General features: G+C 36.5%; 2 protein-coding genes across 2 annotated transcripts in view; both read left to right on the plus strand.

The window, feature by feature from the left end:
- Positions 1–6,541, plus strand: part of LOC106155845 (polycystin-1) — a 28,416-nt gene extending 21,875 nt beyond the window's left edge. Inside the window, exons 31-38 of the mRNA XM_087005342.1 lie at positions 227–392; positions 704–982; positions 1,223–1,783; positions 2,044–2,176; positions 2,459–2,712; positions 3,434–3,605; positions 3,813–3,951; positions 4,431–6,541. Coding sequence (XP_086861468.1) covers positions 227–392; positions 704–982; positions 1,223–1,783; positions 2,044–2,176; positions 2,459–2,712; positions 3,434–3,605; positions 3,813–3,951; positions 4,431–5,766 — 3,040 coding nt within the window. The 3' untranslated portion in view covers positions 5,767–6,541. The remainder of the gene's footprint in view (positions 1–226; positions 393–703; positions 983–1,222; positions 1,784–2,043; positions 2,177–2,458; positions 2,713–3,433; positions 3,606–3,812; positions 3,952–4,430) is intronic.
- Positions 6,542–9,892: 3,351 nt separating this feature from the next.
- The window catches only part of LOC106155860 (protogenin B), a 38,706-nt gene continuing 30,858 nt past the window's right edge, over positions 9,893–17,740 (plus strand). The window contains exon 1 of the mRNA XM_087006661.1: positions 9,893–10,056. Within this exon, the coding sequence (XP_086862787.1) occupies positions 9,990–10,056 (67 nt within the window). The 5' untranslated portion in view covers positions 9,893–9,989. The remainder of the gene's footprint in view (positions 10,057–17,740) is intronic.

Consider the following 17,740-nt stretch of genomic DNA (forward strand, 5'->3'; position numbering starts at 1 on the left):
CACCCTGTACCTGTTTTTTAAATGTCCTTGTTTAACCGCAGTTGTCGGTTCATTATTTAACTTTTTATTCAAGTGTCGCCGCGTCTAGTGTAGCATCATGTATTCTGAAACATTTCCATATAATATTGTACATTTCCTGCTTTATGATATTCTGTAAAAATTGGGAAATATTCAGCTGCACGAATATTTAAATCCTGTTTAACGGACTATTTCTTTCTTCACTCAGGCCCCTTGGCACACTTAACTACGCCCGGATTTGGCATGACAACTCTGGCAGGGGGAAATTTGCGTCATGGTACCTCAAGTATTTCCTGGTCATAGACCTGCAAACAAAAGAGAAGTACTACTTCATATGTAACCGTTGGTTTGCTGTGGAAGAAGATGACGGCCAGGTCAGATAATGTTCTTTTTTAATTTTGAAGATTGTTATCAAATAGTGTTATACGTAAAAAGTATCTTCCATCTTTTCGCTGCTGGATTTTCCTAATTAATGGAAAATATTTAATGGCAAATATTTAATAATATTATGATGGCATTTAAGAGCAGTATCAGAGGAACGGCGATAACACACTTTCCATGAGAAGATATTTAGGCTGAGAGCATTTTGGTAAACCATTCTTTACTCTTTAATTTTCAAGTTAATAATCCAATTTAATAAGATAATCATATAACAATAAAAACTGCCGATTTATTTTCTCCTCAGGTTGACCGTCTCATCCCGGTAGCCGGCAGAGAACAGATGGCAGAGTTCGGACACCTCTTTACCAAGACAACACAGAAGAATCTTGGCGATGGCCATCTGTGGTTCTCTGTCATCGCTCGTCCAGCACAGAGTCGTTTCACTAGACTACAGCGAGTGTCCTGCTGCCTCTGTTTGTTATTTTTGACCATGCTGACCAGCGCTATGTTCTATGGTCAGGTTCCCGAAAGCCCGGGGGCCAATGCCATTACTTTTGGGCCATTTAGTCTTTCTCCCGAGCAGGTAGGCTATGATGTAGCGTACAATGCTACTTGTAAAGTTTGATTTATAACATTGTCTGTCGGTGGAAAAGCAGCTTGATGATATTTGATTCGATTTAATTTAAAACTACATGTTTATGGTGTTATCATGAAGACACCCTTTCCCCATTGGTCATTTACTCTCATAAATTAGAACTAAAATTTTATTCTTGGCCGTTGCGAATTTCAAATTGAACAGATTTTTGCCGTTTTTCTTTTTCAGATTTTCGTCGGAATAATTGGAACTGTCATCGTTTTCCCGGTGAATTTATTGATCATCACTTTGTTTCGAAAATCTCGCCCGAGAAAGAAGCGCCCATCTCGTATTAAGGCGGCCATGCAGAGAAATGTCCTAAACCAGGGTAGCGCGTCTCTGAACTCCGCGGCTATGTCCACAGAGACACTAATTCACACCCATACCCATCCAGAGAAAAACCAAATAGCTGACTGGAACAGGGGAGGCGCCTCCACCTCAACAGTGTATACCAATGTCTCATTTAAGGCACGTCCAGACACATCCTTTTCTAGTGAAATTGAAAAACTGGAAAAGTCGATCACACATCCCCACGAAGACTATCTACAAACTGGCAAGAAAAAGAAGAAATTTGAACTCCCATGGTGGTGTAGAATTGTTGCCTGGGTTATCTTGTGGATATGTGTGTTTGGCGCCGCTGCTATGGTAACTTTCTTCGGTATTTCGTTCGGGGATACAAAGGCTCGGAAATGGATTACGTCAATGCTGATTTCTTTTGTGACGTCAGTGTTTCTCACGGAACCAATTAAGGTCGGTAGACATAACGTTTTGATTAATCAAAATACAATCCTAGTTTCACTTTTATTTGAATATATACTTGCACAGCATCATAGCCTTGAAAATTATCATCTTCTTTCTGTCATTTTTGCTTTGAAAATAACAGACTTCCGCTTAATTCATGAACTTTGGAGATTTGACCTTTTTTATCAATATTTCTTAGGTTGAGAAATTGTTAATTTTGTCTGTTGAATAGTTCATCTACATCTTACTTTGCCTGGTGTACTTTTCAGATTTTCTTGTTGGCAATATTTTTCTCGATGATCATCAAGAAGGTAGACGAGGACGAGGAGGAGGAGGAGGGACAAGAAGATGAGGAGGATCCTCAGTTGCAACATGATGAGCTGTTGTTGCACCCGCCAGACAGTTAGTATTCTCAACACTTACATTTAAGAACAATTTTTTTCTTATGGGTTATGGATAATGCATCTAAATTTAGGGTCGCTTGTCACGCCCTAGGCCTTTGTAGTCTAACCCCTATGTTTACAGAAATGTATCCCTATACGAAAGTAAGCGCTGATGTTAAGGATAAAACAGGCAACCGCATCCACCCGAAGAAGTGGGCAGTGGGGAGGGTACTCTGTTTATGCAATACCATACTGTATTTACGGTAATACCATGCAAGCATCTTTGTATTCATCTTTTCAGCTTACAGCGCCGCAAAACCAAGGAAGATCGCCTACAAGCCACCCGACCCCTCCTTTCTTGAACAGGCCCGTGAAAACCGCCTCAAAGAACTGAGGATGTACGACATTCTGCGGGAGATTATATTCTATAGTGTGTTTGTGTGGATGCTGCTGGTGATCAGTTATGGAAATCGTGATCCATACAATTTTTACTTACGAGAACACATGGAGAATGAGTTTGTGTTTAAAGGCCATACGACGATCGACTTTACTAAGGTGAATATGACGCTGTATACGTAAAGAAATGGTTTCGATTCCCTTTTAGAAGAAAAAGATTGCATTTCCAACTTTTTTTCAAAATGGGTTTGACTGCGAAACAAAAATGAATATGTTTAAACTTCTTAAGCACCCACAGTTCATGTGATCCAACCATATTGACGGTTTAGCTAATAGATTAGTCATCAATATGTTAATTGTTTTATTAGTTGATCAATTAATTTATCTATTTATTTATATATCACAACCGTAGCTTAATTTTTTATCTTTGCAAATTCTGCCAATGCATTCTCTCAGTCTTCGGTCCTGCATATTACGTACTAGTGCCTCTTTAGACATATAAATGAGTAAACATAATATTGCAGTATTAGCACACAAATTTCTCCCCACCTTTTATGGTTAAAGAAAATGACACCACATTACACAATAGGAAGCAAGTATTTTACCTATTAGGTTAAAAAATATATATATAGGAGTTGTTCATCTCTGGTAAAGTGTGTTTACCCAAACAAGGTTTGGAATTAGGACAATGGGTTAACACCCATTGTATTAACACAGAATAGGAAGTGACTCCAAAGTCCCAAAAGTTGAAATATAACCATAAAACAGAGCAAAAACTCCTCGCCTTTTTATTTTCCTCAAAAATCCGTAGCTGTTATAAAAAACAACAGACATTGGCATAAACTTGGCTAGACTAAAGCATATCGTGCATTTCTTTCAGCTTCAAAACAGTACCCAGTTCTGGCTCTGGTACAAAGAGGGGCTGGCCCCAGCACTGCGTGCCCTGAACTGGTATAACGACGATTTCCCAGTAGGGCAAAGAGGGTTTTTGGCTGATAGGGCTTGCAGAATGATGGGATACGCCACCATGAGGCAGGTCAGAGTGAAACCTGGTAAGTTCAGAAAACTGACATTGTCGCCCAAGATGATGCTTGTGGAATTTTTTGGAATTTACTAAATAATAATCTTATCGACATGTTAAATAGAGGTGAGTATATAACAGTTTTTTTAAATGATTCTGTTAAGGTAAATCAAATAATTATGACTTATGAATAGTTCAGTTTCTTTATGCACTTTCTGTTTATTTTTTTAATTCAAAGGCCAGTGCAAAGTAGAAGATGTAATCACGAAGTTCATACCCGAATGCAATGACGCCTACAATTTACTATTGGAGGATGAAAGTCCATATGGTGTGGGATGGGTCCCGTTCAGTGGATCAGCCACACACAATAATTCTGCGTAAGTAAAAAAGACGAGAAAGACAAGTAACGGTTGGTGGTATATTCTACGATACAACATGTACCTTAACCTTGGTTCCCATTGTGAAGGCAGCCTTGTTCATCCATTTAAGAATTAGTTTTGCTATCGTCACCATACTAATAGACCGTGCTTGCGCCCCCTTTGCCTTTGAGTATTGATCTAAGTGCCCCTCGCCCTCCCCCGGTCAAATCCACGTTTTTATGGAGTTTCAATAACAAAGTAGGGTTTTTATTCGATTCGTTGTGGGTCAAAACTAAATGGATATTTGAATGGTTAGAATTATATTTTTGTATATTTTCAAAATATTCAGATGGTGTTGGTACCTTGCTCTTCCGTCTAATGCTTATTTTCACAAACTACTGTTAATGAAGAACTAGACTACATATTGTGACCTGATTGAAAAAAAGCAGGTGGGATAATTGCCCTTTACATTTATTTCATGTTTTGTTTTTGGTCAGGTTTGAGTACGAGTACCGTACGTCGTCTGAATTAGACGGCTATCCATTCTACGGCCAACTGACCATCTACGGCGGCGGCGGGTACTTAGCGCAACTGCGAGGAAGCTACCACAAATTACTTGAGCTAGGGGAGCGCCTAGAGAGGGAATGGTGGATAGACAAGTACACGCGGGCTGTACTGATCGAATTCACATGCTACAACCCTGGGGTGAACCTTTTCTCAATTAACACCATGGCTGTGGAGTTTCATCAATCGGGGGGCATAGTGACCAACTACCGCTTTGAGCCAGTTAGACTTCTCAACTACGTCGGATCTGCGGCAGCTTTTCAAATAGCATGCGAAATAATCTACTTTATCTTTATTTTCTTCTTTATTTACAAGGAATCCAAAAAAATCTGGCATTTGCGTTGCAGGTACTTTGCTGAATTCTGGAATTTGGTTGAATTTTCTGTCATCGGGTTTTCTATTGGAGGAGCAGTGGTGTTTTTCTACCGCATGATTATAACGAATGCCCTGACGAAGACCTTTAAGAAGACACACGGGAATGAATATACCAAGTTTCAATATGCTGGTTATTGGAATGAAACCTTTAGCTACATGTTGGGATTGCTTTGCTTCCTTGGTACCCTCAAATTCCTTAAACTGCTGCGCTTTAACAAACGCATGTCTTTCCTTGCAGCAACTTTGAAAGACGCTACAACGCATCTTTTTGCCTTTTCTGTCATATTCTTTATCATCTTCTTTGCTTTTGTGCAATTCTTCACTCTGGATATGGGACCAAAAGACTACAATTTCGCAAACCTTCTCTTAGCCTCTGAATCCCTGATGCAAATGATGCTTGGGAAATTCGACTTCTACCGTTTGGCCTCCACCAGCGAACTTGCGCCATATTTCTTCGTTCTCTTCGTCGTGCTTGTGACCTGGATAACCCTCAATATGCTGCTGTCCATCCTCAATGAGAGTTTCACAGCGGTGAAGAACGATCTGTCTAAACAGCCCAATGAACACGAAATGGTGGACTTCATCGTGAACCGCTTCAAAACGTGGACAGGACTTGGAACGCCCTCCCCCAGCCTCCCCTCGGCACCCACACCGGATAAGTTGAACAACGAGCTTCAAGATGGTAGCGAGAAAGATGCGTTGGATGTCAGTCATTTCCCGGAAAAGGTGGACAAATTCCTGAACTCCATCGGCCGCGTTTATTTTGATCTGTACACCGCCAGCGGGAAGGACGCATTTAAGAAGATGCTGAAGGACAACAAGCTGAAAGCCCGCGTTCAGCGAGGATTTAGCAGGAATTCCAGTAATGATGCCGAGGAGTTGGCGATGCTATGAACTGTGTGACTGAAAACAAGAAACAAGAGATACAACAGCCCTAGAACGAATCCGTCCAAATGAATAAGTTAAAGAGTTTATGGGAGCCTTCTTAACGTGCTTCAGTTGCGCAATGTGATTAGTACGTGTTAAGCTAGCGAAGACGACAGCATGACAGTGCGTCTGCTGAGACAGTTCTCCAAGTTGTCTTTTCCTGCACTTGTAATACTTGTAATAGCTATTGTGTTTTCTTTTTTGTGTTTTGGCTTTTAATGTTGATCCAGTCTCAAACATTTAGTGGAGGCGTGCATGTTATTTTATGTAATGGTTGGTTTGGTACACATTTAGCATTGCGGTCTTGTGCGTTAACAAGACACATCTAAAGGTCGGACGTTTCTTTTAGTGTGCATTTCAAGTAAATTTAGAATTATCTTTGGTTGTAATAATGAGTTAGAGCAATCCATTGTACTGCACTTACTTTTTTCAAGAAGAAGTACCAAACTTTCGATTTAAGCAAAACCTTGACTTTCTCATAACTGTGTTTCAGTTAGATTTCATATTTCTGAATCTTTAACTATTTTCTTATCTTTGATTTTTATATGAGGTTGGACTGACGGTAAACTAGATTGAAATCCATACATAAAACCTATTCTGAAATACCCACCCCTTTGATTCTGTTTTTAGTTAAATGGCATAGAAGACAAAATCAGTGGAATACTGTTCAGTTGCTAACATTTGGAAAATTGTATGATTAGCTTTTGTACGCAAGCAGAATAAAAAGCATTGAAAAAAAAAAGGTGTACGTTTTGTATTTTCACTTCTATCGCGATCTCGTATTACGGTTACGTATTTAAACAAATATGTGAATTACCACTGAAAAATTTATATTAATTAATCGATAAAAGTGTACATCGATTGAACATCCTTTTATTTTACCTCCTATGGTAGTAATCACTGGCACTGACGATAACTTTTTAGAATATCATGCCAGCATTTTCAAAACTTGCGGTGTAACTGAGGAATTTCATACATGTACGTGTTTACTACATGTAGTGTTCATGCGCCTTACTGGAGAAGGTTGGTGCCAGTGCTGTTGTTACGTTTACATGATTTTTCAAAATCGCAATGGATGTCTGATTCAGGTGTTTTTCTACTACTCTCAAAGTGTGTTGTCCGAAAACTTGTTGTCGATTTTCATGGAATTATAAATATTCTCCTCGCGTTTAATTTTGAGATATCAGCACCCAGCCAGGAGTATGCCTCCGAATTAGGCGTAGAAAGATTAAAGCCCTTAGAAATTGAGTGAAACGGTTCTCTGTACTGCGCCGGCTACCCCAGTGGCGAATTTAGAGGGATCAGGGGAGTCCCCCCCTTCGGTTTCTGAAAAAAAAATCACACTAATATTTCCCTCTTGGAATTAGAATTTTGACTGGCTGAATTATAGTTCTAAACGTACCAAATGACGCCGATCGCCCTCTGAAATACCAAAATTTTCAGGGCCCGCTGAAGGGCCCCGAACCCAACGCCAAAGGGCGGACCCCCCCTCCCCCTTCAAATAATCCTGGACCCACCCTTGTACCCCCAGTAGGTTCTAACATTTCGCCACGAGGGTTTTACTCCCTCTTACGAGCCCCAATGTACCAATCGATATTATCCGGTTAACTGACCGTGTCGAGCGCAGGGGCACATTTTTGGTGACTCTTACGTTGTCACTCGCTCTCAAACTGGTGCGATATAAAATTCTGTATCGCTCGTTATGAACAGGCCCTAATACTGTGGAAAATTGACAACCACCTTAATTACTGGTGCTTGGCTTGTTGCGGAGAGGATGTACGCAGTGCTGATGCATAAGAATACTTTTATCTTGTCATTTTCCTGAGGTTGACACTTTTTTCCTGGGTCCGTACTCAACACGACATTTATTCAATCGTTTTCACGTGGATTTTTGAGTTCATTGTCGGTCTGTACATTAGAGTTTATTATTGCACCATGGGTGATCAAATTCAGAATGCCAAATTTTGCAACGGAAAATCTATATTTACTTGTATGATTATTTTCCTATATGGGGAATATGTTTATGAAAACGCTAATGAGACGATGGGGGAAAGCATATTACAGCTCTCTTCTTTTCGATAATCCTGGTGTCTTTAGATGAAATTTTTGTGAAATTTATTTAGTGAAGGTTCAACCAACCAACCGATGTTCCAAGATGTAATTACCTTTTTGTATTATAACACGGTTATGTTACCAAAATAAATGAAAGTTTTTAATCAACCTCAGCCATGAACCGGATTTAAAATTAGAAACTTATAAATAACACAAGCAAGATCAGTAATTAATGACGATGCTGCTGTAGTATATATATATATATATATATATATATATATATATATATATATATATATATATATATATATATATATATATATATGTCGTTTTTTAAAAATTTATTTGTTAATATACATATATATGCGTAGTAAAGAATAAAAGTTAAACATGAGTTGCTATGTCCTCCTCTCACTAGAATAGCAGAGATATCTGTGACTAAAAGCGCAATTAAAAACATCCGAGAAAACCATAACTATAAATTCGGTCACAGTGTATTAAATACTTTAGCCAACCTTCTAAAGAAAAAGCATCATGCCAATGAGGAAAAATAAGAGATTGGCAGTTTTGGTACAAATTTTTTCGATGAATAGTCGATCAAGGATGTAGGCAGTTATTATTACTTGATACATTGTACATCAGTGTCAGACTTGGATCGGTCAGGTGTACCCCCCCCCCCCCCCCCCAAAAAAAAAAAAAAAAAAAGGAGAAGGGGAAAATTTAGGCCATTCAATCAAATGCAGCTTGATCGAGTTCTTCACGTCTAAATAGTGTTCTTTTTCTAGCATTCTTCATGGTAGCGAGAACGTGGATCATTATCGGAAATTGATCAAAAGCAAACCGTAAGCAGACGAAACAGTTAATTTGTAAAAATTAATCCCCACACTTTTTTTATTACAGGTAAAACTCAAAATTTCACTCTGTTAACCAGACCTTCCCAGTGCTTCCCCCGAGTAATGCAAGTTATTGGTTAATTATTAAACCAAATTACTGATAACATATCAGTGAAAAAAGATAAAGAATAAAAAATTATTAACCGCAAGAAATACAAAAAAAGAATGAGAAAAACAAACAAACAAACGAATGAATTAAGTCTAGATAAACAAATAAGTTAGCAAACGAAGTACCAAATGAATAAGTTAATTAAAGAAGTAATAAATAGATTAATGAATCCCTCTGCATAAATGATACGCATCTAAAATCGTTTTGCAAATCATTGCTCCCTCTGATCATTTGCTGCGGCGTTTCCTGGATTTTACAACAGGGAGGTGCGGTGCATAATAAAAAGGAGGATGTTTTGTCCTCCGTTTTCGGAAGGCTCGCTAAAGTCAAATCGGTGCATTCAGTAGCAATGCCTGTGCCATGTTTTTAGGCACGTTCTTAAGTCGACGTCTATTTTAGATAAAAAAATATTATAAAACAATTATGAAAGTTTTTTATTATTTGCCAATAGTTCATTTATTTGATTGTAATCAGTCATTATCGAGTTGGCTTTTCTTTACGGCTCCATTTTACATAGGGTAGTAGCCATTGTTCTAATCAAACCGAAAGGAAAAATCTGTAATTAAGGGATTAATCCATCATACTTCGAAATTAGACGTCAGCAATATTAATAACGACATGCATTGATACAAAAACTAGCATGTAATGCAAAATTTGATGAATATGTCACCGATATGTGGCGTCAATTCCAGATTGAACTTAAACGCGGGAAAAGAAATATCAAGTGACAGCATGAATGAACTCGAATCTGTCCAATAAAGTCACTCCGTCGTTTAATTCATATGCAAGGTCAGCGCTCTTTATTATTGAAATATCCTACCCTTTTCTGATTCCCTTTTGTTTCAAATACATTTCCCTTATCAATTTTTCTTTGACAGTTGCATTAACTTAGGATACAGTTTTTTAAAAAATTAAATAATTTAAGCTTTTATTATTACAAAACGATTTCTCTCTTAATACATATTTTGTTTAAAATAAAATATTAACAGGGAGTGCTTCCAGCAAATGGGAAAGCTGCGCATAGCTATTTAGGATTAGAGGTTGTAGTACGGTTCAGTGAATGTATTCATGCTCTCGATGGCCCTCTCTTTAGTACGAAATGGATCGCTCAGATCAGCCTTGACGTTTCGGGATATATGGCGTCCCAACTTATCTACCTCATTTTGTGGGCATGTGCAGCATCTCTCGTCCTCGCTGCAGAAGGTGAGTTAAATTGTCAGTGTGCAAATCTCTTGGCGGAATGCGATCGGCAGCAAGAAAAAACAACATGGCTGCCCTGGCCTGACCTGATTTAGGGTCAAACCTTTACTAAACACAACGATCGAGTGAAATAAGATAGTTTTCATTGTGTATTTTGCAGCAGTAATGAACAATACAGTGTTAGTGTTATGAATGAATGAATGTCACGCTCCAACGACCCGTGTTTAAGGCATGTTTGCGAGCCGGAAACTCGCTAACGTGAAAACCCTCGAAATTTGCTCTCGCCATTTTGCCGTCCATGCTTGGCCAGTAGCGCCAACCGATTAACCTTGCTCTTAATTCACGCCGTTGTTTACATTGGTCTTGTTAAGCAACACTGTCGATTTCAATGAAAATTTAGCTTACGGCGCTAGTGTTTTTCGTTATTTTTTTCTGACTTGCCCTGGTCAGGTCACCAAGCCAGTGCTTAGCACAGTTTTTTTATTTCACGCTGATTGGTCACAACGATAGGACGGACTTAATGTCCGCGTGACCTTTTGTCCGAGTTACAAGTGCATCTACGTCGATGAGAATCCATTGTTTGACTCATATTATGAATGCCGATCAATCAACATTTGCCTAACGTTGTGTGCGACATTTGAATAGTACATATGATTTTTTTACATTAACCTATTTATGCACCTGGTTTTTCTGTTTATGGGGGTTATTATAATATTAATGTCTTTCATGAATATAATAAAAGCAAAGTTGAATCACAGTATCAATAAACAATGGCATTCTCTAAAATTGACAGCAATTTGGGCTAGAATAGATGGGTCATGGCCATATTTCAAATGTTTAGTATACAATATTACAAAAGGTGAAAAAGCAAACACAGCTAGCAGTGCGTCAATGCTGGCATGTCACACCTCAGTTTTTCTGTTTCTTTTTCAGTTGACAGTCTAAAAGCTTGAATTATATATTTCAATAACCCACATTATGATCTAGCCTGTTCTTTTCAAACTGTATACTGAAGCTGAATGGCCAATTTGTTTGTTATACAAATTGAAAGGGGCATAATTTAGATTCAGAAATTAATTTTTTCATCATCATCAGAGTGAATAACTCCACGGACCAATAATGTTTGTTTTTTATGTGTGATATGAAAATGTAGTGGTTTTTGTCTAATTTGCTCTAGTCAAGCCCAAAATTGGAACTGTAACTGTTTAATGCCGAAGTGGTCACTGTGTATAAATAATAAAATTTCTCTTGTATATTGGTTAACAGTTTCATAAATTGCTTTATTTTTATTCTAAAATATATATGATATAGTATTAGATTGAAATGTGTCTTCAGTTTAAAATTGATCACAAAATTTTCTCCATTCTTTGTTATAAACATTTACTATAATGTCAGTGGGTCAGGATTTTTATTTCAGATTAAAATGCCAACAATATTGTAGGTAAAATTTTTTTTTATGGTATTGGAAAAGCTGAATTCATAAATAGTTCTGGTAAAACATCATATATGTGAATTGTAAGTGTGGTCATATTATTGTCATATAAAAACACTGTAGTAAAAAGTTCCCTGGATTATTGTGAAATCACTTAATCAAAAATGCCGAAGTATGGTGCTTTTTATTTCTCCCACTGAAGGGTTTACATGAGAAAATAACATGTTTTTATTATGTGCACTGTTTTACTCATTTTAAAATGTTTTTCCCCAAACTGTTCAACTGTGACTGTGGAATTTTTTCCTGGAGTATATGATATTTTTCTTTAACTAACTAATATTTTACCCTCCTTTCCTGACATCTGAGCTCCAATAACTCTGTAGCTATCTGGAAAGATTGAAAGGTCCTTAATTGTCTTTCAAGTGTGGGTTTTTCTCATTTTGTCATCACTTTGAGCACTGAATTCTGGGATGGTGTGATTTAGAACTTTGTCAATATGGATGACAAATGATGAAAGTTGTCAGGAGGTATTAATTTGATTATTTTGGTGACATGAATTAATGGCATTTATCTGCTAAATGATCAAAAAGTATTACATACTTCCAAAAATGGGTTCAATAAGAAGTACTTTTTAAGTAAGAAATGTGTGTTTAATATGTTAATTTTGTCCCTTTAATGAGAAAAGATGCTATGGTGATAAACCATTTTTTAGTTTAAAGGTCAGTGTTAAAGTTTGAAAATCAAGTCATCAGTTAGTGTAATGTCATTTTAAAGTCTCATAGCTGAAAACATGTAGCTTTTAAACTTGACTCATAATGGTTCTTGCCTTATGGATTAACAAGGTAAGGGGATTAATTCCCCACATTCAAAGTTTACGGTGTAAATGATAACAAAAATTGTTTGATTTCTTGCTTCTTTCATTCAGTGTTTATGTATGTAAGTAATGGTCAAATATTTACCTAGTAAAAGGAAACCATTATTTTTGATGCCATTTGTAATGTGAAAGGGAATATTGACTAAATTTCTGTATGTGATCACACAACATAGTTTGACAATATTTGCAACCATGACAAAAACCACATAAAGTGTATTTGGATCAATTTTATCAAATACAGTTTTAGTTTCTAATTTCAGCAAGGAAAGGCTCGGTTACACATTACACCCCCTCCTCCATTAAGCTTGACCATCCCTTATTTCACTGATCACAGAACACATGGGTTAAAGGGGGGGTGCATTTGTGAGGATTGCAATTATCAATTTTCCTTCATTTATTACTAAAACAGTTTTTTCAATTTGTCATTTATTTATTCACAATGCTAAAACATCGACATAGGTTTGCAGTGGGAAATCAATTTTTCAGTTACTATGATATGCAATGTACCTTGACAAAACTTACAGAAATACTAAGCTATTTTTGCCAGTTTATCAGAGCAAATTGGAGTTCAATTAAAGATATAGCTTTACAAGAAGAAAAAGACGATAGAAAATGCTACTGTGAACCCAATCAGTGTGCCCCAGTGTGTCTGTTGGAGAAGCAAATTTTACGAATCCTGTACTCTAGATATGAAAGGTCAAATTACTAGGGATACATACATGTGGAGATTGTGAAGAATAACATGGTTCTCTTCTATTCCTACTGATACCCTGGTGTATTTGTTTATGTTGTAATTTAATCACTCATTTTGCTATATAGTGCCTTGAACATTATCATGTTTAATGCAAAACTGTGCAGGCAACTGTTCTTTCTTTTGTTAAATCCAACATTCCTGTTTTAAGGTGATGTTTTGGCATATGAGCTGGACAGAAATGTGATGCTGTTCAATATTTTTAAGCTGTTTACTGCTGGCAGTTGGACTCATCATATTGATATTCCATATAGTCCACTAGGCCAGAGATAGAGCATCTTGCCTGTGCTAATGCATAGACTTATGTACACATATAATTCAAAAGCATACAGATTTCTTAGAAACATAAATGGCTCATAGGTAAGGTCTGAACATTTCAGTGAAAAATCTTGATATGGAATTGAGGAGAAAACTAGTTTTGTGGAGGTGAATTACGCACTATTTTCTCTCTGGTTATTGAGGTCAGTGCTAGGCATCATGTTACAGCTGACTCAGCTTGCAAAGCTGTCGCTTGACCTCCAAATGTGGGGCAGTGCTGCCGACCTCAGCAACCATGGAAAATAAAAGCAAGATTTATTCCCTCTGGATATTATAGTCCAGTAAATAAATGACTTTGGTTAGAAAGAATGTTAACAAAGGTTTCTCAACTGAATCTGGGCTGTTAGGGGCCCAGTAATGCACAGACAAATTTTAACCCATGGCAAGGTCTCAGAATCCAAAATGGCCATCAATTTGTTGGGTATGGTATTGAAGTAAACATCACTGGCGATAAGTGGCCTTTGTTGGAATATATGAGGTGTAATTTGATTTTCCAGTGATCAAAGACATATTCATTCATTTGAAAATAGTTTGGAAGTGATCAGAGGTTAAGGCCATGTCGAAATTGAAAGCTTTTACCATGAATATGTTCATTTAAAAGAACTTTTACAAATGTGTTATAGAAAGTAATTTAATTTATTCCTTTATTGTATCAAATTGGTATAGAACTGTGGAGAAAAACAAACAAACTAGAAACGTTAGTTGATACAGCAAATGAAATGACTGGGACAAATATTACCTATATTCTTGAAAGGGTAGCAAATAGTGTCTATCATGAGTCAAAGTTTCCACCCTGTGCATAAATTTTAAAAAAATTAAAATTTCCAAGCAACAGTGGGGTCAGAAATAATGTCAGAGCAGGGAGTACAATGAAGCAAAGAACTAAAGCTGACAAGGGTATTCCTTGGGATTGGTTTTTTCCATTAAGTGCTGTATAATTTTATAACAATGGTACAGCACGTTTTGTTGGTTACTTTCGTATTGCTTTTTAAGATGACATTCTCAGTGCATAGAGCTTTATCCATTTTGCCATAAGCTTTTCCCCATCTTGTGTGGATTCTCTCATGTTTTATCATCTCATATGATGTCACTTGGTGCTGCCATCCTCATTTGAGGCTGCCTTGGATGATTTCCATTTGATTTTATTGTGTTTTAAATTGTTCCTGATTCAGTTGAATATTCTTTGTTAACATTTTTCACAATTTTTGTGGTAAAAGAAATTGGTCATTAATGAAACTTATGTAATTGAAAGAACCTGGCTGAACTGGGTTGTAATGCTCGTGGTGAAAAGTACAATTCTAGTATTGTGATGTGATCTTTATGCTGAGTTGCAACATGTTCAATATTATATTCTGCAGTGAATTTTATTTGAATGTTTGGGATATTTCTGAATGCTTCGTCACTCACTGTCTAACTCATACTTTGTTTTGCTCACAATTTAGTAAGAACCCCAGGTGTACAAGCATGTTTTTTTTTTTTGTTTTGAGGAATGTTTGATTTTTCTGTTGGTAGATTGAATGTTTTCGGTGCTTTAAATTGTTTTTATCAATTCATTGACAGCAGAGCCGTATTCTGCTATAACTTTTACTCTTAACTGATCTTATTGTACATTTATTGGGAATAAAAGATCTTATTATGCATATTTGTATATCTTTTTGACTTGAGGATTGATGATATTGAATCAAGGATAGGTAAACTAAACTTTCTAATAATCTGTAGTCTTGATAGATAGATATGTATGCATAAAATAGATAAAATTATGGTTAAAAATTATAAATGGACAGAGACAACAAAAAATATGAAAAAGTGGCAAAAAAGCTCAGAATTTGATCAAAAAGCTAAAAAATGGAGGCTTAAATGAAGTTTGAATTGAGATAGGGTATGTGACAAGGCATGCTGCTGGCACACAGCTACCAAATCCACAGAATACTGTAGTACTAGTACTCAATTTGGTCTTTGTCAAAAGTTTTTTAAACAAATTTCCCAAAATATGATTTATGAATCTTGTTCTCATAGATATAAGAAATGCCAATTTACATTTCATATTTGTATGCAATAAAACTGTCAGCTCACATTCCCCATTGTGACAAAAAATCCATATGTAAAATTTCAGCAGTGCCAACAGTAGATTTTATATATATAATATGGCCACTCGGACATACAAATTACAGTGTCAGCCTTAACTTGAAAGGTAAGCCAGGTAATGATTTTTATATTTGTGTCCATTGTGTCAAAATGCTTTCAAGCACTCCAGGTAATTGGCTTCCAAGCTGGGTCAATGTAGTGCTTGGTTCTTCCTCTATCTTGACAGTAATTGATTACAGCCTGGACTTGACCTTACAAGGTACGTTTTGCACTAAGAAAGTGCAACATTTATATCGGAGCTGACTGGATTTATTGCCCTAACAGAACCAAGGCGGCATGCCATGAACTGAGGCTTCTTTTAGTATCTTTAATACACTTAATGTTCCTCTTCGATTTGGATTAGTTGAGCCTTTGTTATCTCTATGTCCTCTGAGAATATTCATAACTTTGGTCGACTTATATTTTCCGTTATAGATCAACTGTCTTATTTTTGTATCTGACCAATGGCTGCTGTGCTGGCAATTAGACAAACTCGGTATGGGCCAGATTCTGGCAGCCAATCAGGTCATTACAAACCTAATGGTGGAATGAAGTAATTTGTTTTTAAATTACATGTATGATACTTGAACACATTATTAAGACACTCACTTGTCACAAGCAAGTGACTTGCGACAGTGACAACCAACAACCTTTGCTGAGACTTTATCAGAGAGGTCAAAGAGTATCAGTCCTTGTGTTTATTGCCATAACCAACAGCATAAATTTCAGTTTGATGTACTTTACAATCAAGTGGCAACTAGAATTTAGATAATTATTTTCAGGATAATTTAACAAAATGTATTAAACAAAATGTAAATTAGTTTGGTCATTCATGAAGTATTTTGAGACAAGAATGAAAAGTAAAATTCTATTCATCAAAGCTGCCCTGAGAACATATATTAAGGAAGGGTGGATGTTGTCTAAAATATACTCTGTTAAAAATATTTGTCATCAGCCCTTTGTGCGCCCTGAGGAATAGGAGAAATAAAATCATTTGCCAGTTTATTTTCAGTCTTTCCTCAGCACATTTTCATTTTGTTAAGAAATCCTCTGACAGATGTTTAATGTGTTTGGTTTAGTAAAACTATTTCTGTAAGGTTTATATTGAGAGCTTTGCTTGAAATTGAGATGTTTAAACTCAGAAATATTCACTTGACTGGCCCAGATTTTGTTACAGGGAGGTCGTGCCCCAGTTTTAAATATTTTGTGTGAAATGTGGGTGTTCCGTGCCAGCTAACATAGAGTGTATATTCTCCAGGACAACTTCATTATTTAGGTTGATCATAACTTTACTGATAACTTAACCCTTTCTGGAGATTTGAATGTATATGCTGGCAAGATGAAATCCCATTATAATGCTATGAATTTCAAAATCCTCGAAACATTTTTGAAAAAAAAACATTTTCTAAACCCCACGCCATAACATAAGCCTATGTCAGGTCCACATGCTAAGTCGGAACCTTGTAATTCCCCAGTCGGCAGTATTGCTGATTAGGCCCAGAATGAATAGAAACCCTGCATGGAATAATTTCTTGAATAGAAATTGCATTCTGTATTTGATCTGGGCCACGATGAAGTGGTGATCTATATTGACCGCTGACCTAGTTTTGGTAAACCTGTCCTTTGGTGAGTCAGTGGGTGAACACCAGTGTCCTGCTCAGTTTGAGATTATTTGAAACTGCACAGGATTTAAGATGCATGGTATTGTGGGAGATGTGAAGTCAAACTGATGCTTTGCCCTTAGATACCCCTGTTTTTTTTTTCAGGACATTACAGCAACCAGTGTTTTATGTCCAATATATGTAGCCCCTCCTACAGGGAGATTCTTATTTTCAAATTAGAGAAGCACATAACTGTGTTTTTAAGAGCTCTTAATTCTCCAAAGGGACTATTTTGAGCTCTTTAAGTGTATGGCAAAATGTAATGTATATTTATTAGTAGATGTGAAGTGATAAAATGGAGGTGCAACCTTTGCTGAAAGATTTTGGAATTGTGATGTATATTTTTCTTTTTAGCTATTTATTATTATTATTATTATTATTATTATTATTATTATTATTATATTTGAGAGTGAAATAAATCATATTTAATAATGCTTCACCTGGCTTTAATTTTAACTTAGTTAAAAATAATAATTTTTTACACACCAATGATAGTTTAAAAAAGATGATCATAGATTTCATTTTCT

Source organism: Lingula anatina, chromosome 2, assembly GCF_051362555.1.
Source record: "Lingula anatina isolate TDL-2025a chromosome 2, LinAna3.0, whole genome shotgun sequence".
Taxonomy (NCBI): domain Eukaryota; kingdom Metazoa; phylum Brachiopoda; class Lingulata; order Lingulida; family Lingulidae; genus Lingula; species Lingula anatina.